General features: G+C 47.5%; 1 protein-coding gene across 9 annotated transcripts in view; it reads right to left on the bottom strand.

Annotated features, from left to right (window-relative positions):
- Positions 1-25505, bottom strand: part of KDM2B (lysine demethylase 2B) — a 336356-nt gene that overhangs the window by 225255 nt on the left and 85596 nt on the right. For 7 of the 9 annotated variants that reach the window (XM_033955541.1, XM_033955539.1, XM_033955538.1 and 4 more), the window contains 3 exons: positions 18873-18979; positions 5549-5642; positions 1166-1319 (listed from right to left, as the gene is read on the bottom strand). In XM_033955541.1, coding sequence (XP_033811432.1) covers positions 1166-1319; positions 5549-5642; positions 18873-18979 — 355 coding nt within the window. Of the gene's footprint in view, positions 1-1165; positions 1320-5548; positions 5643-5800; positions 6669-18872; positions 18980-25505 lie in introns of those variants that run through there. The other 2 variants (XM_033955546.1, XM_033955547.1) reach the window with 2 other exon arrangements.

Raw genomic sequence — 25505 nt, 5'->3', positions numbered from 1 at the left:
CAACCGCCAGTCCATGGACCGGTGCTGCTCCACAGAAATTTCCTGCCAGTCCGCAGAGCCAGCACGTGCCTCAGGCCCAAGACAGTGTTCTTCAGCCACCAGTCTGTGGTGCGATCGATGCAGCGTTCTTCGGGCCGTCTCCCTCTTCCTCACTGCTGCAGTGCATAAAGATGTGGGCAGAGGCTCCTATGCGCGCCCTGCGCCTGAACCAGAAGCCTTCTCTATGATAGCACAACGTCAGAGGGAAGGCTTCCAGATGAGGCACGGGACACATGAGAAGCCGCTGCCCGCGGCTTTGTGTACTGAATCAGTGAGGAAGAAGGAGCTGGCCCGAAGGTAACACCGGGGGCGGCATAAAATGGCTAGGTGGGAACAGGCAAGAAGGCAAGGCACAGCATGGAGGAGGGAGACAACAATGGTAGGGGGAATTATTTTATTTTTGAATTTTAGCGATTGATTTACATCTGCTGTCTGTATTTTGCACTGTTCAGGAAAAAACGCATTTATTTTTTTTTTCCTCTGGGGTTGTACTGCATGCAGAATCTATATTAGTATATATTAGTACTTTTAGTTTTTGGTCCCATATTTGCATGGGGCATCTGTGTTCTGGTAGGAATGAATGTTGAGAAGCAGTGCTTTGTGTAGTTTAATTTTGTGGTTAACAATTATGTGTTGTTAATAAGATTATAGTGTGTGTGTATATATATATATATATATATATATATGAAAAATGAATGGAAAAAATGGTGTTACAATTAATACTATTATGGGGGCAGGGTCTGTGGTGGAGATTGGGTAGAGATAGGCAGGGTCTGGCCCACGACTTAGCACAGTGTTCTTCAACTGCTGGTTCGCAGACCGGTGCCAGTCCACAAAATAATTATTTTATTTCCACCGGTCCATAGGTGTCAAAAGGTTGAAGAACACTGTTCTAATACATCATAAAGGGTTGTCAGAAATCTAGGACTTGCCTAAAACCTTATACTCCTGGAACTGAGTAATGTGAGAGCTAGCTCACCTATGTTCCTAAGGCCACAAGAAGAGTTGGTTACAAAGCAACAAAACAGTGCTAGAAACATGTTTTCCTCGTCATGTAAAACTGGCTTTTTCTAGCTTAAAGGATCCTTTTAGGGTTATCCTCCTACCAGATTTCTGAGACACTTACCTGATGGGATGAAGAATGTGTAACCTTGTTTCAGTTCAATCCTTTGACATCCATCTGCTCTATCTCCCAGAAAAATATCACTTTGCTTTCCTGACAACACCCATTCTTCATAAAGTTCTAAATTGTGCAGAGTAGGAGGAATCAACCAAAATATCTGAAAATATAACAAATATTCTCACTAGCAAAATATGTACACCAATAGGAGATCTACACAGTTATACATTTTTAATAAAAATAATATTTGAATTCTCCTAGTTCAGTACAGAGGGTGTGAACCAAGTACTATTCCTACTTTCAGTAAGATACTCAGCTGAAAGACTATGGCTGAGTACATTTTGTTCATCTGAGTTTTTACTGGTATGACACCAGCAGAAATTGTTTGGTTTATTTATTTTAAAATATTTACTGTATAATCTGTACCATCCACAGTTCTGGGTAAAGTACAGCAAAACCATATCATAATAATATGCAAATACACATAAAACACTAGCATAACAGATCGCAAAACACACATAAAACATGTGTTCCATAGAGGAAAGGACAAAAAAAAACTGCTTCCTGTAATTAATAAAAGCAAGTTTTCAGACCATGGTATTATAATTTCATCTTTCTCAGAAAAAAAAGCGAATCTTCCGTCAATAATTAGTTTTAATTAAACACAGCTAACCTTTCTGTACTTTTTTAATTAAAAAAAAAAAAAAAAAAAAAAAATGGGATCCTGCCCCCAACAATCTTTTCAAGGCTGGTGGTTTTAAAAAAGGTTTGGACAAGTTCTTGGAGGAAAAGTCCATAGTCTGCTATTGAAAAAGACATGGGGAAAGCTACTGCTTGCCCTAGATCGATAGCATGGAATGTTGCTACTATGAGTTTTTGCCAGGTACTTGCGACCTGGATTGACTACCGTGAAGACACGTTACTGGACTAGATGGACCACTGGTCTGACCCAGTAAGGCTACTCTTATGACATATGGTGCCCTAAGCAAACCTTCTCTTTACATCTCCCCTCCCCCACTCTAACTTTCAAGCCCCTATTCTGTTCACCTACCCAAGACATCATCAAGACAATTCTGTAATAGCTGGCACCTGGAGGTATATACCAATGATAGGTGTCTACGTGCACTAAGAACTATTCTATAAGATAATGCTTAACAATGCTCCCTCTAAGGATTGGCCGGGTGAGTGCAAACGTTTTTTCATGTGAATGCCAAGTTTTAAAAACCAACAATTTTCCAGATTTGCAAGTATTTTTGTGAGCAACACTCCTAGAATATATAAGCAATTGCTCACACGTTCAGTTTAGATGGAACGTAGGTGCCTAAGTGTCATAGCACCTAACTGCAATGGGAATGTACACATGGGTGGAAAATGGGCAAGCCATGATTATATCTCCCAGTTACACACATAGGGGTAAATTCTATATATGCTGCTAAAAAAAAACACTGGTGCCAAAAAAAATGTATGCTAAGCACTATTCTCCCAAGTTGGACATCATTTATAGAATTTGCTTTTTGCCGAGATCCATGGCAAAGTTTTAGGTGTGGGGTTTTATACCAACTGGAACCTGGTATAAATCCTCACGCCTAACTTAGGCTCAGGTCAGGCGTATTCTGTAACAGTATGCACATATTGTTTGAACACCCACAACCTGCCTCCTTTTCAGATCCACAGTAGAATTTATGCACACCTCGTTATAAAATGCACCTAAAAAAATGTGTGAAAATTCTAATTATTTCCAATTATGGCCGGTAATTGCTTTTTACTGCCCAATTATTGGTGCCGATTAGCTCATTACTCAATTAAGTTGCACATGCCCAAATTTGCGCTTGCAACTCAAAGCATCATATATAGAATCTGGGGGATAGTTTATAGAATCCTATAAATTGTGTGTGCCATTTGGCACATTTAGGCACACCAGCCCATACCTGCCATTGACATGACATAAGAGGAAGTGACTAAACATGGGCATACCAATGCTGAAGTACATTAGCATTCTATAATGGAATCTTGGAGACAAGATTCCATTACAGAATTGGTGTTAAGACCCCAAGTATAAAACAGCGCCTAAAAAAATAGGCATCAAGGAATGCAGCGCTCAGCAACTGTCAATCTTTAATTAGGCACCATTTATAGAATCACGCCTAGCAGCGCTTAAATTGGACTTGGGTACCAGTAGGCATCAAAATCTTAGGCGCCCCCTATTTATGCAGGGTTTTCTTGGCCTAAATAGCGTCTAAGTCAAATTTAGGCATCTAGCCACAAAACGCACCCAAGATCCACCCACGATCCTCACATAAACACGCCCACTTTCTGGCAGGCACCTCGGGCTACCACCCAATTAAATTTTTTGCCAATTATGAGCTCATCATTTACTCATTAAAGGCACCTACTAAGTTAATTTAAAATTTAAGTTAGGCACATAGATTGGCTAGGCGCACCGATCTATGAATCTAAATTCAAGCGCTGTTAATAGAATCTGGGCCTAAATACATTGCATCGGGGTGCCTAAACTGAGAAATTTAAACCATATATACTTGAATATAAACAGAGAATTTTGGGCTAAAAATGGCCCAAAATTGGGGATCTCGGTTTATATTCAGGACATCCCTCACCCGCCCCCCTCCCGGACTTGTTGTAGACCTCTGCCGGGCCTGCCATATGGCCTAGTGGTGTTGGCCAAGACAGGAGGGATCCCTCCCATTTCCTGTACTGGCAGATTCTGCCAATTTTTTTTACCTCCCTCCCATCTCCTGTCCGATACACCACTGGACCACCAGAGATTCAAAAAGGTACATGGGGGGAGGCGGGAGGGAGGTTAAAAAAAAAAAAAATTAGCTGAGTCAGCTAGTATAGAAGATAGGAGGGATCCCTTCTGTTACGGCCCTCCATGTCATATGGCAGGCCCGGTGGAGGTCTGCAGGACATTGGGAAAGAGGGGGGACAGGGTGCAGGGAGGGGGGCTGGTTGCAGAGCCTGGCAAGGGAGGGAGAGGGGCTGTGCAGAGCGGGCAGGGAGGGAAGGGGGCTGGGTGCAGAGCCTAGCAGGGGAGGGAGTGAAGGAGGAGGGAGGGGGGATAGGGTAGAGAGCCTGGCAGGGCAGGGAGGGGAGCTGAGTGCAGAGCCTAGCAGGGGAGGGAGTGAAGGAGGGGGGCAGGGCATAGATCCTGGCAGAGCACATGACTATTAACTCCCATATTCAAATCAACCTTTTTTCCTCCTTTTTTTTGGGGGGGAAGGGTACCTTATCTTATACCCGGATTGACTTATATTCGAGTATATACAGTATATCACACACCCACAAATAGGGCCATAATCTATATAGCACGCCAAAAAAATCTGCGTCAACTAGAATGGCGCGTAGCACAATTCTATAAAATGCCTTAAAATTTAAGCACAGGTTATAGAATCACACTTAGCACCCATACATGCAACTAACTTTTAGGCTCGGCTACTTAGGCCAATGAAAACCAGGCCTACATAGCTGCATCTAAGTTGTGCGGGTTTCAGGTGTATTCTACACCCATGTGCATAACTTTTAGGAATGCCCAAGATCCAACCATGCTCCTCACCTAGTCACACACCTTTTTGAGCAGCGCACACATGAATTTATGCACAACTTAGGTTGCGCTATACAGAATCAGGCCCATAATGAGCACAATTTCCAAAAGCTACTCACCCAGAAAAATAGGCGATTTGAAAATTGCCCCCTTCCTGCAGGTAAAAGTATGCACTGATGGTTTTTAGTGTTGTACAGCTGTCATGATCTATCATCTTGCTTTGACTGCAGCTGCTCTTTGCCCCCCACCCCGACCAACTAGTAATGCCTAATAATTGGGCCAGCACCAAATCCTTTCAATTGTTTTAAAAGTGACCACTTGCTAGAAACAGCGCCACCATGCATTGCAGATTATTTTGTCCTGGGTATTATAATGTCAGTAGTGGTGCTGAGCACTGCCAAAGGAGCACATGGCATCCTCAAGTGAGATCTTCCACTCTGGGCCCAGGGCTGGGGAACTTTGTGGGGTGTGTGATGGTCTATTAAAAATGACAGCTTTTAAAGTATACCTGGTGGGCCTTCAAAGCCTGAAAGAGAGAGGTACAGAAAGTCTAAATAAGTGAATAGCAACATCAGACTTAGGGTGCATAGAGGGTTCTGGAGAGAGCAATGCAGGGAATGCGCAAAACATTCTGGGTTTGAGGGTTAAAAATGAGTGGTAGCTAGACTTGTGGGTAGCACTGAGGCAAGACAGCAACAGTGAATTTACACCTGCACGACTGCTGCACTTCAAGAAAGGTATAACTGCCTTATGCAGAAAGCTGGAAGAAACTGTTAACTGTGAAAATCTAGGTCTCACGATAATACCTTTGGCAATCTGCTATCACTTACCTTCCCTCCACGGAAAACGTGATACCAAACGGATGTGCCGCCAAAATCAATATGGAAATCCGTGAAGCAGCCTTTGACGCTCATTAAACAATACCTGTAAAAACAGATGCGTTTGTGTAAGAAACCATTAAACATTTAGCATTCACAAAGCCCCTGAAATCGCGTTTCCTTGCCTTTCCGCTAGGGAAGGCGCGTCTACTGCATGCCCTCCAAAAATATTACACTTCTGCTTTGGAAAGCAATGCCTCTTACCAGTTTCTATTTACTGCCGAAGATCATTCCACAGGAAAGTGTAAGACGCAACAGTCTCGGTGCCACTCAAGTCTACAAATCAATGCAATTCTTTAAAGTGCAATTCTTTAAAATTCTCCGTGGCAGATAGGCAAATGCTTACAGAAACTAGGTTTCCTGGTGGTTATGCCTCTCCTCGGCTGGCCGAGCTCGCAACCAGACGTAGCGTAAAGTTGTTGACAAGACACTCGCTTCCCCTGATCCCAAGGTTGACTCAAAGAGAAAAGTTCTGGATAATAAAATCCCGCCCAGCTCTCTCATTCAATTGCTTCGACTCGTCTTCAAAAAAGGACAAAGATTAAAATTGAGGGGGGGGGGGGTGAAAGACATCTCACCATGCAACAAACACTGACGGTCAAGAGACTGGCTAAAAAGCTGGGCTGGGAAGAAGGAAGGGGGGGGGGAGCAGAGCCGCTGCAGACGTCTCCAACCACCATCTGGGAAACTAATGGCCGAAGCCCAGCAGCAGCCGCGCTTAACCTTTCCCTCCTCCTTTTCCCGAACTTTCAATATAGCTTTGTCCAGGGAGACCAGCGGGAACGGTGCCCCACGTTAAGGCACGGGGGTCTGTACATGCAGACGGCGTGCAAGAGCCCCCCTCCCTCCTCGATGGCAGCCTCGATAGGACCTTCCTGTGTGTGTGCGGACGCTTGGCAAATCAGAGCCACTTCTACTGCACGGGAGCCCGCTGCCTAGCAACTACATCCAGGGCTGGCGAGCGCACAGCCACGGGCTGCTGCTGCTTCTGCTGCCACCAACAGCGTCCAGAGGCCGCCATTGTCCGCCCGCCACACTCGCGTCCGGGGCTTCCTCGCGCTCTGAAACTTGATACCTTTCTCACGAAAGATACTTTTAAGGGGGGGTGGGGCGGCCTCCTCGGCGTCTCTAGACTCAACATCCCCCCTTCAAAATATTAGTCTTTCACTTAAAAAAAAAAAAAAACACCTTTCTTCAAGATCTCTTGGCTAGGAGAAAACACGAAATAAATAACACGCAGGCGGGGAACCTTCAGACGCGTAAAGAGACGCTGTCACGGTACGGCCATGACTCGGGAAATTTTTGTTTGTCTCCAAATGTTTAAAAAAGAAAAAGAAGTCGTTGTAGAACCAACAGTTTCTGCGTGCAGATGCTGAACTGAACACAACGTTGTGTCTACAGACATGCAGAACGGTCAAGCAATGTGTGGTCGACTATTTACCAAATTATTTCTGTATCATCTCTTTAAAAAAGATGAAACCATCTGAGAACACGCATAGCTGTTCTGTTAGCACCTTAATGAAGGATTCAATCTTGAAAATATATGTTTTTAAAAAATCATAAATATATATTTTTCTACTGGATTTCTGGCATTAATAAATGTCACATGAAAATATATATATTTAAAAAAAAAAAAACTAGTGCATGTTGACCACATAGAAGCGTGGGATGAACACAGAGGATCTAGAATCAGAAAGTAATATTGAACTAAGGCCAGTACTGGACAGACTTGCACGGTCTGTGTCTGTATATGGCCGTTTGGGGGGAGGATGGGCTGGAGAGGGCTTCAATGGCTGGGAGGGTTTTTAGATGGGCTGGAGTAGGTTTTAACAGATATTTCAGCAGTTGGGCAGACCGGATGGACCATTCGGGTCTTTATCTGCCATCATCTACTATGTTACATTTGTAATATACCGTAGGTTTTGTTTTGAGGGGATTTTTTACATTCACCATGTAAATCAGATGTGGAGGGGGTGCCTAATGTTCTCCTAGAATTACAGGGTTGCTTTTGTCTGTCAGTGGCAGTTAATGAAAAGCTCTCCTCTTGCAAATAGCATGCTTCCTGCTTGTCAGACTTTGGCACAATGCTTTTGCACTGAATGACCTCTATAGTCAGCCCCTCCAGCCTGCTGTGCGCTGCAGTCACATGAGCTCCATAAACGCCCTGCCCCAGATCAGCTTACAGTACTCTCCTACACCCTGGACAAGCAGCCGCTACTGCAGGGCTGCGCACCGCTTGCCAAAATTATAAGCTTCTGCATGACTGAGTATTACATGGGCTGAGCAAACGCACTTAGTGCCAGGGAATTAGCACCCTAGGGGAACCTTCAGTTCCCCCTCCCTCACACCCACTCTTGAGTTTGAAAGTTAATACTGTATTATGCAGACATTTATTCCCATTCCTATGACTGTCACTGCTTATTGTTTGCTATCATTCCTACTGTTCCTGGCCACCTCCCCTCCCACTCCCCCCCCCCCAAAAAAAAAAAAAAAAAAGCACATACTAGGCTATGGTCTAGTTTGCCTAATGGCTACACAAATACTGGTTGCCAGTTGAATTCAGGATAAAATTGTATTTATTTATTGCTGGTTCATGAGGTTTTGAAGCTGGGGGGAGTTCCCTATTATTTGAATGTTTATGTTGGTGAGTCAGTGAATTTGTTGTATGCAATTTGGATATACAGTGGTACCTTGAATTACGAGCATAATCCGTTCCAGGAGCATGCTTGTAATCCAAAATGCTCGTATATCAAAGCAAGTTTCCCCATAGGAAGTAAGGGAAACTTGCTTTGATATGTTCCCACCCCCCACCTTCCCCCCCCCCCCCGAAGCCAGCAGCGCTACTCCTTCCCCCCCTACGAGAACCGGCATTGTTCCCCCCGAAGGCCCCCCCGTGAACCAGCACCCTCCCCCCCCGCGATCCGGGACACACCCCCTCCGCCGCCATCGTGCACCTCCCCGCCGCCACAAGCACCCCCCCGCCACGACCTGAGATCCCCCAACCCACCCGAACCCTCTTCTAACTTCCAGTGTAGCCTCCGCATCGGCACCGGCACCAGAACCAGCATGTCCTGTGCGTGGGGACAGTGCCCGAAAATTTGCTTCCTGTGCCGGGCCTTGAGCATGCGTGCATGCTCAAGGCCCGGCACAGGAAGCAGATTTTTGGGCACCGGCACCAACGCACAGGACATGCTGGTGCCGGTGCCGATGCGATGGCTACACTGGAAGTAAGAAGAGGGTTCGGGTGGATTGGGGGAATCTCAGGTTGCGGCGGGGGGGAAGGTGCCAGTTCGTGGGGGGGCGCTCGTACAGCGAGGCAAGCTTGGTTTACAAGGCACCAAGTTTGCGAATGTTTTGCTCGTCTTGCAAAACACTCGCAAACCGGTGCACTCGTAAACCGAGGTACCACTGTACTGTAAGTTAATTTCTATACTATTGTTTCTATGAAGTTTTATCTTTCTGATTTTATGAAAATTATGGATGTTAAATTGCAGGTCACCTAGGTAATAGTGGCATATAAATAAACAGATATAAATTGTAGGTTCCACTTGGCGTCCTTTATAGAATCCTGCCTAGTGGCTCCTAGGCATGCTTAGGTGTTGCTAGGCATCCTAGAGGGAGGCCCCGGTACATTAGACCAGGTTTAAACTTGGCCTAATTTACCGGCTCCTAATTTGGATGCCTGACTACGCCTACATCAACCACACCTATTCACTGCCCCTAACCACGCCTAAAGGGCGGGGAGTTTCATGGCGACACCAGGAAGTACTTCTTCACCGAAAGAGTGGTTGACAATTGGAATGAGTTTCCGGTACAGGTGATCGAGGCCAGCAGCATGCCAGATTTTAAGAACAGATGGGATGCTCATGTCGGATCTCTAAGAGGGGATGGGTCATCAGAGTGCGATCTCTCAAAGGGTAGGTAGTGGGGTGGGTCAATAGAGTGGGCAGACTTGATGGGCCTTGGCCCTTTTCTGCCGTCACTTTCTATGTTTCTATGTTACTTTTTAGAAAGCATCTGAGGGCGCCTTAACTTAGGTGTCCTAAGAATTCCACATTAAACTCTTCATTGTTAATTTAAATTTTTTTTCTGATTGGCTAAAAACTGGCGCAATTACACCAGTTAAGCCAATAAAAAAAAAAAATTTGCATGTGGATTCCAAAGTTAGGCGTTGCTAAGTATCCTTGATTAGGGCACCTAACAGCGCCTATTCTGTTACGTCGGATTCCATACCACTAGGTGTTCAATTCCAACTCGCAATCCGGGAGTTACAGAAATCCACAAACTTTTCTGAGCACATGCTCCACCCCTTTAGCCTGAGAGCTAGCAAACATATCCAGTTACCATTTCTGCAAGCAATCCATGCAGAAATCTTTTGCAGTTTCTCTGCTTGCTTTTCATTTAACGTTCGTGGCTTCAGTACCTTGAGAACTCTTCCCAGTGATCCCCTGTTGGAGGCGCCGTTTATAGAATCTGACACTAACTGATTAGTACAGGTTTAGCATATGAGTCATTTCTGCCTACATAATGGGTGGTTGTTAGGGTCTCACGTACTAATGAGAAAACCAGTCATTTTACCCCAGCAGTTAAAATGGCCTTTGCATGTGGGAATAACATATGTAAGGGTACGCTAAGGCTACTTTTTACCGCTGTTTGGTAAAAAGGCCCCAGTGTTAGGCAAACTCACAACAGATCAATAGCAGGTATAACTGACTGTGGCTAAGCGCAACTAATCATACATAACTCACGGCAAGTTACACATCCCCATGTCCTGTCTACTCACCATCCCCCCCTGTAGTTACACACTATTTTACAGAATTGCACTTAGGCCCCGATTCTATAAATGGTTCCTAAAAGATAGACACCGAGCAACGTGGCATGTAGGGGCTGTCAATCTTCAGATAAGCACCGTTTTATGGAGGGTGTTCCTGCAGTTGCCTCTAGTTTCCCGCCATGGGCAGGGGCGGTAGGGGGGGTGTTTGTTTGTTTGGGGAGGCTGTGTGGTGTACGCCTGGTTGTGTGATTGGTTTGTGGGGGCTGTATCTTGTGTAGGGGTTCTTTTGGGATAGGTACTACGTTTGGGGTTTTTTTTATGAAAAAATTTCTGGGGTCAAGTAGGGGAACTGGGCTGTTCTAGTACTTGCGGTGCTCTGTGAGCGCGGAGGGGAGATATCAGCCGCTCAATGTGTTGCTCTTTTGGAGTGGGGAGCTGGTTTTGCTCTGTACCCCACCCGTTTCTTGATTCTTCTACTAGTTTTTAAGCCTTAGCATTGCTTTGGGGGGGGGGGGAGGCCAGCTTCTCCTTCTTTTGGTTCTGGTTTGGGCTTCTTATTTTTCCTGTTCTTTAGTTTTTCCAATGTACACTTGCCAGCACTGTGTTTTCTGCTGGTGCGGCTACTTGATTCTGGCTTGTTGTTGTATTTTTCCCAGCCGCGTATGTTTGTTTGCATTTGTATTTCACGGTTGTATTTGTATTTCTTACCTGCCCTTTGTTACTTTGGTTGACCTCAATAAACATGATTTAAAAAAAAAAAAAGAATTAGAATATAAGAATAGCCTTACTGGATCAGACCAATGGTCCATCTAGCTCTATATCCCATGGTCACGATGGCCAAACCAGGTCACTAGTATCTGGCAAAAATCCAAATAGTAGAAATATTGTACCGACTTAAGAACATAATAATAGCCTTACTGGGTCAGACCAATGATCCATCAAGCCCAGTAACCCAGTTCTCAGAGTGGCCAATCCAGGTCACTAGTACCTGGCCAAAACTCAAAGTGTAGCAATATTCCATGCTACCGATACCGGGCAAGCAGTGGCTTTCCCTGTGTCTTTCTCAATAACAGACTATGGACTTTTCCTCCAGGAACTTATCCAAACCTTTCTTAAAACCAGCTACGCTATCCCCTCTTACCACATCCTCTGGCAACGCGTTCCAGAGCTTAACTATTCTCTGAGTGAAAAAAAAAATTTCCTCCAATTGGTTTTAAAAGTATTTCCCTGTAACTTCGAGTGTCCCCTAGTCTGTGTAATTTTTGACGGAGTGAAAAATCGATCCACTTGTACCCGTGCTACTCCACTCAGTAGGCGTCAAAATCTTAGGTGCCCCCTATATATGCCAGGATTTTCTTGGCCTAAATACTAGCGATAAATCTGATTTAGGTGCCTACAAGCAAAACCCACCCAAGATCTGCCCACAATTTGCCCATAACCATGCCCACTTTCTGGTAGGCACCTTGGGCTAGGTACCTACCCAAAAGTGGTAGGCGCCTACCAGCCAATTAATTTTAATTTTTGCCAATTATGATTTATTATTGCTCATTAACAGCACTAATTAAAAAAATTAAGCCCCCCCTTTTTATCAAGCCGTGTTAGGGTTTTTTTATCACCGACTGCTGCGATAAAAGCTCCAATACTCATAGAATTCCTATAAGCGTTGGGAGCTGTTACCGTAGCGGCTGGCAACAAAGCTGGATTAAAAGGGACCTAAGTTAGTTGCCTACATCGGCTAGGCACGCCGATCTATGCACCTAACTTCTGGTGCCATTTATAGAATCTGGGTCTTAATGCAAATCTGGGTCTTAACTCCAAGTACATCGTTACAGAATTGCCCTTATTAGAAACATTACCCCGGCAGCATCACTAAGCGAGTCTATCTTACTAACATAGCTAAACATTCCATAACACTGGTACACCAAGGGCTCCTTTAACGAAGCCGCGTTAGCGGCTTTATCGCACGCACATTTTTAGCACGCGTTAACCCCCGCGCTAGCCGAAAACTACCGCCTGCTCAAGAGGAGGCGGTAGCGGCTAGCGCGGCTGGCAAATTAGCGCGTGCTATTACGCGCGTTAAACCGCTAACGCGGCTTCATAAAAGGAGCCCCAAGTGTACCAGTATAGTGCCAAAAAGCAATGTTACTTACCGTAGCAGTTGTTATCCAGGGACAGCAGGCAGCTATTCTCACTAGTGGGTGATGTCATCCGACAGAGCCCCGATACGGATGTCTCACAAGCATGTCTTGCTTGAAGAAACTCGGAAGTTTCGAGATGCCCGCACCGCGCATGCGCCAGTGCCTTCCCACCCGATGGTCTGGGCATGTCTCCTCAGTTCAGGTAGCTAGCAGAGAAGCCAACCCAGGGGAGGTGGGTGGGACGTGAGAATAGCTGCCTGCTGTCCCTGGATAACAACTGTTACGGTAAGTAACATTGCTTTATCCCAGGACAAGCAGGCAGGTATTCTCACTAGTGGGTGACCTCCAAGCTAACCTCAATGGGACGGTGGGAGAGTTGGCAACTTAGGAGAATAAATTTTGTAAAACTGTTTGGCCAAACTGTCCATCCCTTCTGGAGAAAGTATCCAGACAATAATGAGAGGTGAATGTATGAACCGAGGACCAAGTGGCAGCCTTACAAATCTGCTCAATCGGTGTCGATCTGAGGAAGGCTACAGAGGCTGCCATTGCTCTGACCTTACGGGCTGTGACCTTACAGGGAAGGGGTAATCCAGCCTGGGCATAGCAGAAAGAGATACAAGCTGCCATCCAGTTGGAGATGGTGCGCTTTGATACAGGTCGTCCCAACTTGTTCGGATCAAAGGAGACGAACAGTTGAGGAGCAGTTCTGTGTGGTTTGGTACGATCCAAGTAGAAAGCCAAAGCACGTTTACAGTCCAGAGTGTGTAGAGCTGATTCTCCAGGATGAGAATGAGGCTTAGGAAAAAATACTGGAAGTACAATGGATTGGTTGAGATGAAATTCAGAGACCACTTTAGGGAGGAATTTCGGATGAGTGCGGAGGACCACCTTGTCATGATGGAATTCTGTGAAAGGCGGGTCCGCCACCAAGGCCTGAAGCTCACTGACCCTGCGAGCAGAAGTGAGGGCCACCAGAAAAACCACTTTCCAAGTGAGAAACTTTAGTGGAGCCTTTCTCAGAGGCTCAAAAGGAGGTTTCATCAGCTGAGAAAGGACAACATTGAGATCCCAAACCACTGGAGGCGGTTTGAGAGGAGGATTGACATGAAAAAGTCCTTTCATAAATCTGGAAACCACAGGATGAGCAGAGAGAGGTTTCCCTTGTAGAGGCTGATGGAAAGCCGCAATAGTGCTCAGGTGGACTCGAATAGAGGTCGACTTGAGACCAGACTTAGACAAGTGTAGAAGATAGTCCAACACAGAGGATAGGGAGGCTCGCTGAGGCTCCTTAGAATTGGAAATACACCATGACGTAAATCTAGTCCACTTTTGGGAGTAGCATTGACGAGTAGCTGGCTTCCTGGAAGCCTCCAATACCTCCCTAACCGCCTGGAAAAACTGGTGAGGAGTTACGTTGAGAGGAACCAAGCTGTCAGGTGGAGAGACTGCAGGTTGGGATGAAGCAGAGACCCCTGATGCTGAGTAAGCAGTGAAGGAAACACCGGAAGGAGGAATGGCTCCCTGCTGCTGAGTTGAAGTAGAAGGGAGAACCAAGGTTGTCGGGGCCACCGAGGAGCAATCAGAATCATGGTGGCGCGGTCAGACCTCAGCTTGACCAGAGTCTTTTGTATGAGAGGAAATGGAGGAAACGCATACAGAAAGCGATTCCCCCAATCCAGCAGAAAAGCATCTGCCTTGAGGCGATGAGGAGTTTAGATCCTGGAGCAAAATTGAGGCAGCTTGAAATTGTGGGGAGCCGCAAAGAAGTCTATCTGAGGCGTCCCCCACTGAGTAAAGATCTGATGAAGGGGAGTGGAATGGAGCGTCCATTCATGAGGCAGGAGTAGACGACTCAAGTTGTCCGCCAAGACATTGTCCTTCCCCTGAATGTAGACAGCTTTGAGGAAGGCGTTGTGGCGATCCGCCCAATCCCAGACTGAGAGCTTCCTGGCAGAGGGAAGCCGAGCCCGTGCCCCCTTGCTTGTTGACATAATACATGGCCACCTGATTGTCTGTGCGAATCAGGACTACCATGTCGTGAAGCAGATGTTGAAATGCCTGAAGAGCATTGAAGATGGCTCTGAGCTCCAGAAGATTGATTTGATGGAGTCGGTCCGCACTGGTCCAGAATCCCTGAGTGCAAAGCCCATCCAGATGCGCTCCCCAGGCATAGGTCGAGGAATCGGTTGTGAGGACCTTCTGGTGGGGAGGAGAGTGAAACAGCAAACCTCTGGATAGATTCGAAGAGGTCATCCACCAAAGTAGAGACTGCCAAAGAGCAGGCGTGACAATGATGTGTTGAGTCAACGGATCCGACACCTGAGTCCACTGAGATGCCAGGGTCCACTGAGGAATTCTGAGATGGAGTCTGGCGAACGGCGTCACATGAACTGTAGAGGCCATGTGGCCCAGGAGGACCATCATGTGTCTCGCTGAGATGGACTGGCGAGAAGACACAGACTGGCAGAGATGAAGAAGAGCATCCATGCGTTGAGGCGGAAGGAATGCTCTGAGACGTATGGTATCCAGGACTGCCCCGATGAAGGGGAGCGACTGTGTAGGCTGTAGATGAGATTTGGGAAAGTTGATCTCGAATCCCAAACTATGCAGGAACAGAATCGTAGACAGGGTCGCCGAGATGACCCCCGATGCCGAGGGAGCCTTGATGAGCCAGTCGTCGAGGTAGGGAAATACCTGAAGACCCTGGTTCCGGAGTGCAGCGGCCACCACTACCAGACACTTCGTAAATACTCTGGTAGAAGAGGACAGGCCGAATGGAAGCACTCGATACTGCAGATGCAGATGCCCCACCCGAAACCTGAGGAATTTGCGTGAGGCCGGATGAATAGGAATGTGAGTGTAGGCCTCCTTGAGATCCAGAGAGCATAACCAGTCGTTCTGCTCGAGGAGGGGGTAGAGAGAAGCGAGGGTTAGCATGCGAAACCTCTCCTTGACTAGGAATTTGTTGAGAACCCTGAGGTCCAAAATGGGTTGCAGGTCGCCCGTCTTCTTCGGAACAAGGAAGTACCGGGAGTAAAACCCCCGGTTGTGTTGGTCCACAGGGACCGGCTCGACGGCACGAAGCCGGAGCAAAGCCTGAGCTTCCTGAAGAAGGGCGGTCTGAATCAAGTTGGAAGGATACTCTCTTGGAGGGTGGTCCGAGGGACCCGATGGAATTGAAGAGAGTATCCCTCCCTGATGATAGTAAGGACCCAGAGGTCGGTGGTTACGGCCTCCCAACGATGATAAAACTGATGGAGGCGCCCTCCGATGGGAAAAACAGAGGGAGGCAGAACGAGACTGGTTATGCCCTCGACGAGACAGTCAAAAAGGCTGAGGAGCCTTAGGGACAGCAGACACCTGGGACTTTTGCTGAGCCTTCTGGGGGGGCTGCCGCTTCGCAGGTTGTCTTGCAGGCGGAGCTTGCCTCGGCTGATAACGCCGCTGATAGATCAATGGCGGTCGAGAGGGTCGAGAATGCTGAGGCTTAGGCTTCGGCCTAAGAATGGACTGGAAGGACTTTTCATGATCAGACAATTTCTTTGTGACTATCTCGATGGATTCGTCGAAAAGATCCGCCCCAGCACACGGGACGTTCGCCAGGCGGTCGTGAAGATTCGGGTCCATGTCAATGGTCCGCAACCAGGCCAAACGGCGCATCGCCACAGAGCAGGCCGCTGCTCTGGCCGAGAGCTCGAAAGCATCATAGGCCGATTGCATCAACTGAAGACGAAGCTGGGACAGCGAAGCAACCACTTCCTCAAACTCAAATCGAGCCTGGGACTCGATGTATGGCGTGAATTTCCGAAGCACAGGTAGAAAAAATTCCAAATAGGTGGCAAAGTGGAAATTATAATTCAGGACTCTAGACGTCATCATAGCATTCTGATAGATGCGTCGCCCAAACTTGTCCATGGTTCTGCCCTCGCGGCCCGGAGGCTCCAAAGCATACACTTGGCCTGTATGAGACCGCTTGAGCGAGGATTCGACCAAGAGGGACTGATGAGAAAGCTGAGGTCCCTCGAAGCCCTTATGATGCACCGTGCGGTACCGAGTATCCAACTTTCCAGGGACCGCAGGGATAGAGTAAGGAGACTCAAAGCACCTCATGAAGGTCTGATCGAGGAGCTTGTGCAAGGGTAGGCGCAAGGACTCTGCCGGAGGACGAGGCAAGTGCATGGTATCGAGATATTCCTTCGAGTATCAAGACCCTGCATCGAGAGTAATGTCCATGTCATCCGCCATTTGTCTTAGAAATGAGGAAAAAGACAGCTGGTCCGCCAGCGCCGGTCTTCGAGAAGGACTCGACGAAGTCGAGGCTTCAGGCTCCACCGAGGCCTGTGAACAACAGGGCGAATAAAAAACCTCAGGGTCCTCGAACTCCGGGCCCGGAGGAGACCCAGCCGAAGCAGAATATCCGGGGCAATTTCTTCTGAGGCGAGACTGTCGAGTGTCGAGAGGAATGCCTCGAGGAATGTCTGGATCGATGCCCCTCTCGATGCCTGGACGTGGATCGAGCCCGCCTGTGAGAATACTGGTCCCCAGAAGCCTCCAAGGAGCAGATAGGACTCGAGGCAGTCGATCGAAGAGGTGGAAGATTCGGTGCCTCCCCAGAAGCCACCCAGGCTTGATAGGGTGTCCGGAAGAACTCGTCCTTCCCCCTGCTATGCCCAGGACTGGGAGGCCTCGAAGGTGGACGCCACACTGTGTCATGGGGCGGAGTAATAGGCTCCAAAGGAGGCAGATCACTAAGGGAGGCTTTTCTCGAGAGAATCGGTTCCAAGGGAGGCATCTCTCCAAGAGGGGCCTTCCTCGATGGAATCGGCTCCAAGGGAGGCATGTCACTAACCGAGGACCACCTCAATGAGCCGGACACCGTCCGCCGCTCCTCCACGCCGAGCAACGAGGTCGAGCGGCGCGGAGGAGGGGGAGGGGGCGGCCCGCCCCTCGGGACCGGAACCGGGAGGTCACCCTGGATCGAGGCAATCAGCCGGGGACCCATGGTGTGCATGAGTTCCACAAACTGAGCCTCCAGAAGGGACTTCAACGAAGCCGATATGGAGGGATCCGCACCAAACGGGGGCCCTTCCGCACGGTCTCCACGCTCTTTCGGTGCAGCGTGCTTCTGCTTGCCAGCCTTCGGCACTTTAAGCACCACCGGTGGAACCATGGGGGTCGGTACCTGTTCTGAGACAGAAGAAGGCACCGGCGCAGAGGATGAGGCCGAAACCGGTGTGAACGAGGCCGGTTTCAGAAGGCCCGAAGCAGCCGGGGAGGCAGAGGGCTTTGTCGACGAAGTCGAAACACCAGTCAATGTCGAAGCTGTAGGATCCAACGAAGCTTCCATCTTGAACATGGACTCCCACAGCATGCAGCGGCGCTTAAACGCTCGCGCCGTCAAAGTGGAGCAAGGCTGGCACGATTTCGGAAAGTGATCCGGACCCAGACACTGGAGGCAGCGTCGATGCGGGTCCGTGAGCGAAATTGCGCGCTGGCACTTGCTACACTTTTTAAAACCGGTTATCGGCCGGGACATAGGCCGGAAAAGCTCCGCCGCAAGGTCGAAGGCGCGGGGCCCCAGCCACGCGGCCGACCCGGTGTCGGATGAAAAAAAATTTTTATTTTTTTTTTCAAAAAAGAAATCAAAGAAAGAAACAAACGCACAGGAGAGCCAAAAAAACCCAACCCGCGGCATTAAAGAAGGCAAAAAACAGATTCAATGGGCGCAGACTTGAAGTTGAACTTCTCAGCTCCGCGGAAGAAAAAGAACTGAGGAGACACGCCCGGACCATCGGGCGGGAAGGCACTGGCGCATGCGCAGTGCGGGCATCTCGAAACTTCCGAGTTTCTTCAAGCAAGACATGCTTGTGAGACGTCCGTATCGGGGCTCTGTCGGATGACATCACCCACTAGTGAGAATACCTGCCTGCTTGTCCTGGGATAATATATTTATATTTGCAAGCAGTGTGGCAATTTGTTAAGCACAACGATTAATTCTTTACATTTAACTTAAACTAAATTTGTCCATTGATTTAGAGCATTAGAATAAAAGGCAATATGGGTCTAATGTGAAAAAAAACCCAACCTTTTAAGGACCCTCAATACCAATTATAAAGTTCTCAAATGCAAAATCAATATCCTTAAAAGCAAAAGAAAAAAGTCACTCTTATTACATAGCTTGAGGTCATTTTATTACACAGCATGAGGTCATTCCCCTCTTTTGGGGTTGTTGTTTTTTACAAAAAAAAAAAAAATCAATACTTCCTCCACTATGAACAGCTCTTTCTTGTTAAAATAGAAAAAGAAATTAAGAGGTAAAAATAATAAAAGCTGATCTTTATTTAAAAAAAATTCAACTTACTTCTTCACCTTAGGGTACTTCATTTCTGAGATGGAATTTGTGGCTTCTGTTTGTTTCTCCTTCAAGTGCTGTGGCCACATATTATCCACCCAGTCGACCAAATCAATCTGCAACAAGTAGCCAAACACAAAGCTATGATGGCTGCAATGGTCCAGTGGACAATTAACGATACTGGGACAAAAAAAACCCCAAGTATTTTAGTGTGAGATGAGAGAGAGAATATCACAGAGCAAAGTTCAGGTGGGAGGGGTACTGGGACTCCTCAGATTCAGACTCAGGACAAGTATTTTAGCACCTGTGATGAAGAACATGGGTAGGGCCCAGGGCAGAAATCTCTTTCCTATCCACCAAGTGCCCTCCCATCCAGCATCCCTCCCTTAATTTTAAAATCAGCTGCTTCAGGGGGGCCCCACATGGGCCAGGATGTTTTTCCCTTCTCCCACCTGGTTCTGAAGTCCCCTTCACCTTTTAAAATGCAAAGGGGTGGCCGCCCTGGCAGCAACTCTCTGGCACTGCCTGTGGCCTCCTCAGTATTGTTTCTTTGGTACAGTCTGCTCCTCTGACACAACTTCCTGTTTCTGCTTGGGTGAATCATGGCAGAGGAACAGCGTGAAAGATGCCACATGCAGGGCTAGAGAACTGCTGCAGTGTCGGTGACCTTGTATTTTTACAGGTAAGGGGAGCAGGGAATGACATCCTGGCCCACAGGGGTCCCCTGAAGCTGAGAGGCCCAGGGTAGCTGCCTTGTTTGCCCCCTCTAATGCCGGCCCTGAATATGGGAGTCATATTCAAAGGTATTTAGTAAACTCCACTGAGCTGGAGAAGGTTTGAGGAGTTCCCAATCGGTATGTAGTGTACATTTATATTTACGTTTATGCTTATATTCATGAAAGGATGGATTAAGTAACAAATGTGGGGTTAATTAGCAATGTTTTAGAAAGCATGGTCACTGTTTAACACTGTTTTTTTTACTAAACGATGCTAGAGGTTTTTAGCATGGGCCAGCGAGGTAAATGCTCAGATGCATCAGAACATTTACCTCAATGGCCTGCGCTAAAAACATCTAGCGCCGTTTAGTAAAAGGAGCCCTAAAAAATGCTTGAGTTAGAGAATGACACAGGGAAAAAATTTATCATTGTCCCTGCCCCGTCCCGTCCCCACGAGCTCAGGCCCCGTCCCTGCAAGCTCAGCCCCTGCCTCTGCCCCGTGAGCTCAGTCCCCGTCCTGCAAACTGTCAGATCCCATCCGCACAAGCCTCAAATAGTTATGATTTTATACTGAACTTATTTTATCTAATATAATAAAATGGTAAGCCGCGCATGCGCACTTCCTATGTGTGCGCCGGTTTTCCGTGAGCTGTAGCGACACATAGGAAGTGCACATGCGCGGTTTACAGTTCTTTGAAAGACGCGGCAGTGGCTACTCTCACGATCCCCGCCTGCGTCGGACTTCCGACGCAGGCGGGGATCATGAGAGGAGCCACCGCCGCGTCTTTCAACTAAAAAAAAAAAAAAAAAAAAGTCAAGACCGATGTCGCTACTGCGGCTGTCGGTGGCTGCAGGCCGCGGAAGCTGTAGCCCGCCGCGGCCGAGCATGGAGACGGGCCGAAGTTTTTTTCAACTTCAGAGATGCTGCAGCAGCTCTCTCTCTCTCCGGTCGTCGGCGTCGTCTTCGTTCCTCTCCCCGGCACACCCGAACCCCTGTTCAGCCTCCCATCCGACCCTACCTTCGGCTCCCTTAGTTCCTTGCCGCCGCTCCTCTTCTCTTCCCGCCCCGCGGTCCCAACAAACGTCCTTACTCCAGCAGGGGCCGCAGCACTCTAAACACGCTGCTTGGCGGCCTGCTACTGCCCTGATTTGCTCTGCCCGACACGGGCACGCGAAAAGAAAAGAAAACAAAATAAAGAAAATGTTGGCCCCCGCCGAAGAAGTGGAAGGTGGAGGAGGGGCGTGAGGAGCCGGAGAGCTGTATGTAAGTGAGTGTGTGCGCGTGTGTATAGCCGAGGAGGAAGTGCAGCAGGAGCAAGGAGGTGGGGAGAGTGGATTTCCCCTACTTGGATGTCAGGCATCAAGAGGATTGGAGTAAAAGCTTTGGTCCTGTGATCCTCACTTTTTTCCTGGGGCTACTGCTGGACAGGGGGGGGAAGCAGGACATAAAGGAGAAGAGCTACTGCTGGACAGGGGGAGGAGGGAATGGGAGGGGTACTGCTGGACAGGGGGAGATAAAAGGAGAAGGGCTACTGCTATATGGGGGGAGCAGGGAAAGGGGGGGAGGTGTTGCTGGACAGGGAGGAGGTAAAAATAAGGGAGAAGGGCTGCTAGCACCCGTTAATGTAACGGGCTAAACAACTAGTTAAAGTATAAAAAGAGACTATTCTGTACAATTGTAATTTTATAAACATAAATAATACAGAGCAAGTCTCCCCTCCCTTTCACAAATATCCCCTCCACTATTGTGAAAACTGAACAAACCAAATTATTACAGAATGCTACATAGAAAAATCAAGCTAACAGAATACTGCAGGCACACATGGCAGGAATAGTGTTAGGGAAGAGCAACTAGGGCAACTTTCCCCCTGGTCAGAGAGAGAGCCCTAAGCCAGCTGGAAGTTAAAGAAGCACAGCCTGGGCTTTGCGGTTCCCAGTTATGTCTAATACCAGCTCTAGCAGGATACATATTTCAAATTTGAAATATTCTAATCACAAAATATTTTTTAACCTTTTGTTGTCTGGTAATTTTATTCTTCAAATCACATTGGTCTCAGGCTTTGGTTTTAGGTTCCTTCTATCTTCATCGTGGCATGGCTGGCTCTTGAAGGTAAAATAGGCGCAAGAAGAGCTGGGGAGGAGATGCAAAGTCTGACACAGGCGCAATTTTTTTACCACAGGAGCAAGACTTTTCACCGCTTCCACGGGGCAGTTAAAGATCTTGTCCCCATTCCTGCGGTAAACCAGTTGCAAATGTCCCCCCATTACTACAGGTTTACTGCGGTGACCACGTTTTACCGCGGTAAACAGTCCCCGTGTCATTCTCCAGCTTGAGTACCTGAAAAATGCTTGAGTACCTGAATAAATTCATGTAAACCGTTCTGAGCTCTTCTGGGAGAACGGTATAGAAAACTGAATAAATAAATGTTTTGTTAATGCTTCAGACATTCCTCCTCATGATGTTGTCGGGGGGGGGGGGGGGTCGCGGTTCGACAGGGCAGGAGAGCTTGGGCTCCCTCCTGCCCGGATCGTTGTAGGGGGGGTGGATTCTGTAACCAGCGTTGTTTTTGACACACACCAGTTACAGAATCCAGCTTTTAGACGAAGGACTGGCTCCTCCTTCGACTAAAAGCTCTTGTTTTGGACGTTTGGGGCTTAGGCTTTTTTTAGGTTGATTATATGGTGTAAGTTTAGACGTAGTGGTGGTCTGGGCGTTTAAACAGCTGAACGTAGAGGCAGGCCATTATCAAAAAAAAACTCCTTTTGGACTTTTTTTGATAATGGACATTTTCCCTGCTTCTACTTTCAACATTTAAGGCCTTAGGCCAAAAGGGGACTTAGATAGGTTTTTTTTATTATGCTCCTCTATATGTATCAAACACATGATATGAAAAGAGTGGTATGATTGAATTTAATGAGGTTGGTTACTTATTTGAATGTTTTATATATCAGTTAGTTTGTATGTATATCAGTTACATACACATCTTAAATAATAAAATGCTAGCCCGCGCATGCGCAGTAGCGAAACGTGTTCCCTGATCCCTTTTCTGTTGGGATGTGGCCGCACGACTGCGCATGCGCTAGATGGCGCGTTGAGGAGTCAATGCAGACCCGGAAGAGCGAAGGAAGCCTCACACTGAGCAACTGTATTTACACTGTGCAACGAGCCTCTGCAACGGTCCCGGGTTCCTCTCAGCCCACCCTTCTCGCGGTCTGGCCGGCTACCTTAGTCCTTTGCCGCCGCCGCCACCCCCTTCCCTTCCCGCGGTCGACAAAACTCTTGCCACCAGCAGCCGCCGCAGCACTGTAAACACGCTGTTTCGCGGCCTCTACTGCCTTCATTTGCTCTTCTGATTCTCTGATGACGTCATCAGGGACACGGAAGAGCAAATCGGGGCAGTAGAGGCCGCGAAGCAGCGTGTTTACAGTGCTGCGGCGGCTGCTGGAAGCAAGAGGTTTGTCGACCGCGGGAAGGGAAGGGGGTGGCGGCGGCGGCAAGGGACTAGGGGAGCTGGCCAGACCGCGAGAAGAGAAAATCGCGTGAGCCACGAAGAGACAGGGAGGAACTGGGAAGAAGGAAGAGGAAGAGGGAAAGGGGCCTGCTTTGGGGTAAGGGTGTGCTTGGAGGCACACAACTTTGCTTGGGGGTGGGAGGAGACAGAAGGGGGGCCACGGAGAGACAGGGAGGAACTGGAGCTGGAGAGGGTAAGGGGCTTGCTTTGGGGTAAGGGTGTGCTTGGAGGCACACAGCTTTGCTTGGGGGGGAGACGGAAGGGGGGCCACGGAGAGACAGGAACTGGAGCTGGAGAGGGAAAGGGGCCTGCTTTGGGGAAGGGCTGTGCTTGGAGGCAGACCGCTTTGCTTGGGGGGGAGACAGAAGGGGGACCACAGAGAGACAGGGAGGAACTGGAGAGGGAAAGGGGCCTGCTTTGGGGGAGGGGTGTGCTTGGAGGCAGACAGCTTTGCTGGGGGGGGGAGACAGAAGGGGGGCCACGGAGACACAGTCAGGGAGGAACTGGAGGGACAGAGGGAAAGGGTCTGCTTTGGGGGAGGGGTGTGCTGGGAGGTAGATAGCTTTGCTTGGGGGGGGGAGACAAAATGGGGGGCCACGGAGAGACAGGGAGGAATTGGAGGGGTAGAGGGAAAGGGGGCTGCTTTCTAGCACCCGTTAATGTAGCGGGCTTAAAGACTAGTGTATATATATATATATATATATATATACATACACATACATACACACTAGTGGCCAAAATTGTTGAAACACTTCGAGTTTTTTGAGATCACAGAACTTTATTCAAATTGTTGTTCCAGTCACTTATTTAATCCTGCAATGTATGATATTTATAAAAATTATTTGATTGTTTATAAACATTACTGTTAATACTTGTGTGGTCATTTTGTTTATTTTTTGGTTAGGAATGACTTTTAGTGATTTGACATCAGAAAGGTAAGCAATCAGTCGTGTTTCTTTTGATATGTACTCGTATTGCTTAGATTTTGAGCACATACAGTACAGTAGGTTGTTTATGTATTTAATTTGATGTCATAGCTTGTGGGTGTTTGTCTAAAGGCACATTGTGCAATATGACAAAACTTGAATTGCTATTTTCATTAAATGTGATTTAATTGAATTAAATGAATATTCATTGTCTAAATACACTAAAATTACAGCTGTATGCTAAATTTTGCAGAAGAGAGTTGACTGGTCACCTAAAAAGAGAGCAACAGCCATAACCTTAAGAAAAAAAGGCTACTGCCAAAAGATTGCAGCCAAAATTGGTCAAGGTGCATTACTGAAATACTGTAAGCGCTCTGAAGAGACTAGAAGCATCAAAAACAAGGTTAGAGGGCCAGAAACAGATTACAACACCTCAGGATAGTCACTGGTCAAAACAGAGGTGTTGGTGTCAGGTAGGATAGTTTGCCGGAGACTGGTGAAACCAGGTCTACAAGCAAGAATTCCTAGGAAAAAGCCCATTCTCAACACAGTTCAGTGTTGTAAACGTTTGAACTGGGCTAAAGAGCATGCCAGCTGTACCATAGAGCGGTGGAAGGTGGCGTTGTGAAGTGATGAGACCCGAATCTCCATATTTGGCAGTGACGGTGTCTGCTATGTTCGTCAGCACCTAGGCAAAGACTGCTTGCTAGAGTATACTACTGCCACCATGAGGCATCCTCTGAGTATGATGGTGTAGGGCTGCATGTCCAGAGATGTTGTGGGTCGATTGCAGGCGCTTGATGGAGTGATAAATGCTGACAAATACATAAAGGAGGTCCTTCAGCTTAAGTTCTTACTCTCAGCCAGAGATATCTTTGGTATCAATCGACTAAGGTTTTTATTTCAACAGTACTTAGATAATCTCAGAGAATATGAACAATTTTCACTTGCCATCGATTGTGAACTCATTTATAAGATGGCAGAAACTCTTGGATTAGTTAACTATCTCACTTTCAATTCAAATACTATCTATCTAATCAGATATTCACTTGTTAACCGAGTCAAGCGAGATGATGCGGTATACAAACTTAAGTCTCGGATTAGATTAGATTCATTTTCAACAGGATGGTGCCCCATGCCACACAGCCAAGAAATGCCTCACCTGGTTCAAAGAGAACAAGGTTGAGTAGCTGGACTGGCCAGGAAACAGCCCAGATCTCAACCACTTTGAAATTAAAGAGAACAGTGGCAGCAAAGCGACTGTCCAACAAACACGAGCTGGTAGCAGCAATAATCAACTCCTGGTTCCACATAATAACACCTTTTGATCTCCAAAGACTTGTGGACACCATGCCAAGAAGATATGAGGCAGTAATCAAGGCTAAGGGATATCAAACACACTACTAGTGAGACTGATGAAGTCATCAGATAATTGGACAAATTATCATTTATTAGCTAGGGTAGCTTATGAACAACATTAGTTTGTGA

The sequence above is a fragment of the Geotrypetes seraphini genome, chromosome 8, assembly GCF_902459505.1.
Source record: "Geotrypetes seraphini chromosome 8, aGeoSer1.1, whole genome shotgun sequence".
In the NCBI taxonomy this organism is placed as follows: domain Eukaryota; kingdom Metazoa; phylum Chordata; class Amphibia; order Gymnophiona; family Dermophiidae; genus Geotrypetes; species Geotrypetes seraphini.
The sequence above is the reverse complement of the archived record's forward strand: the minus strand, read 5'-3'. Positions and strand labels throughout refer to the sequence as shown.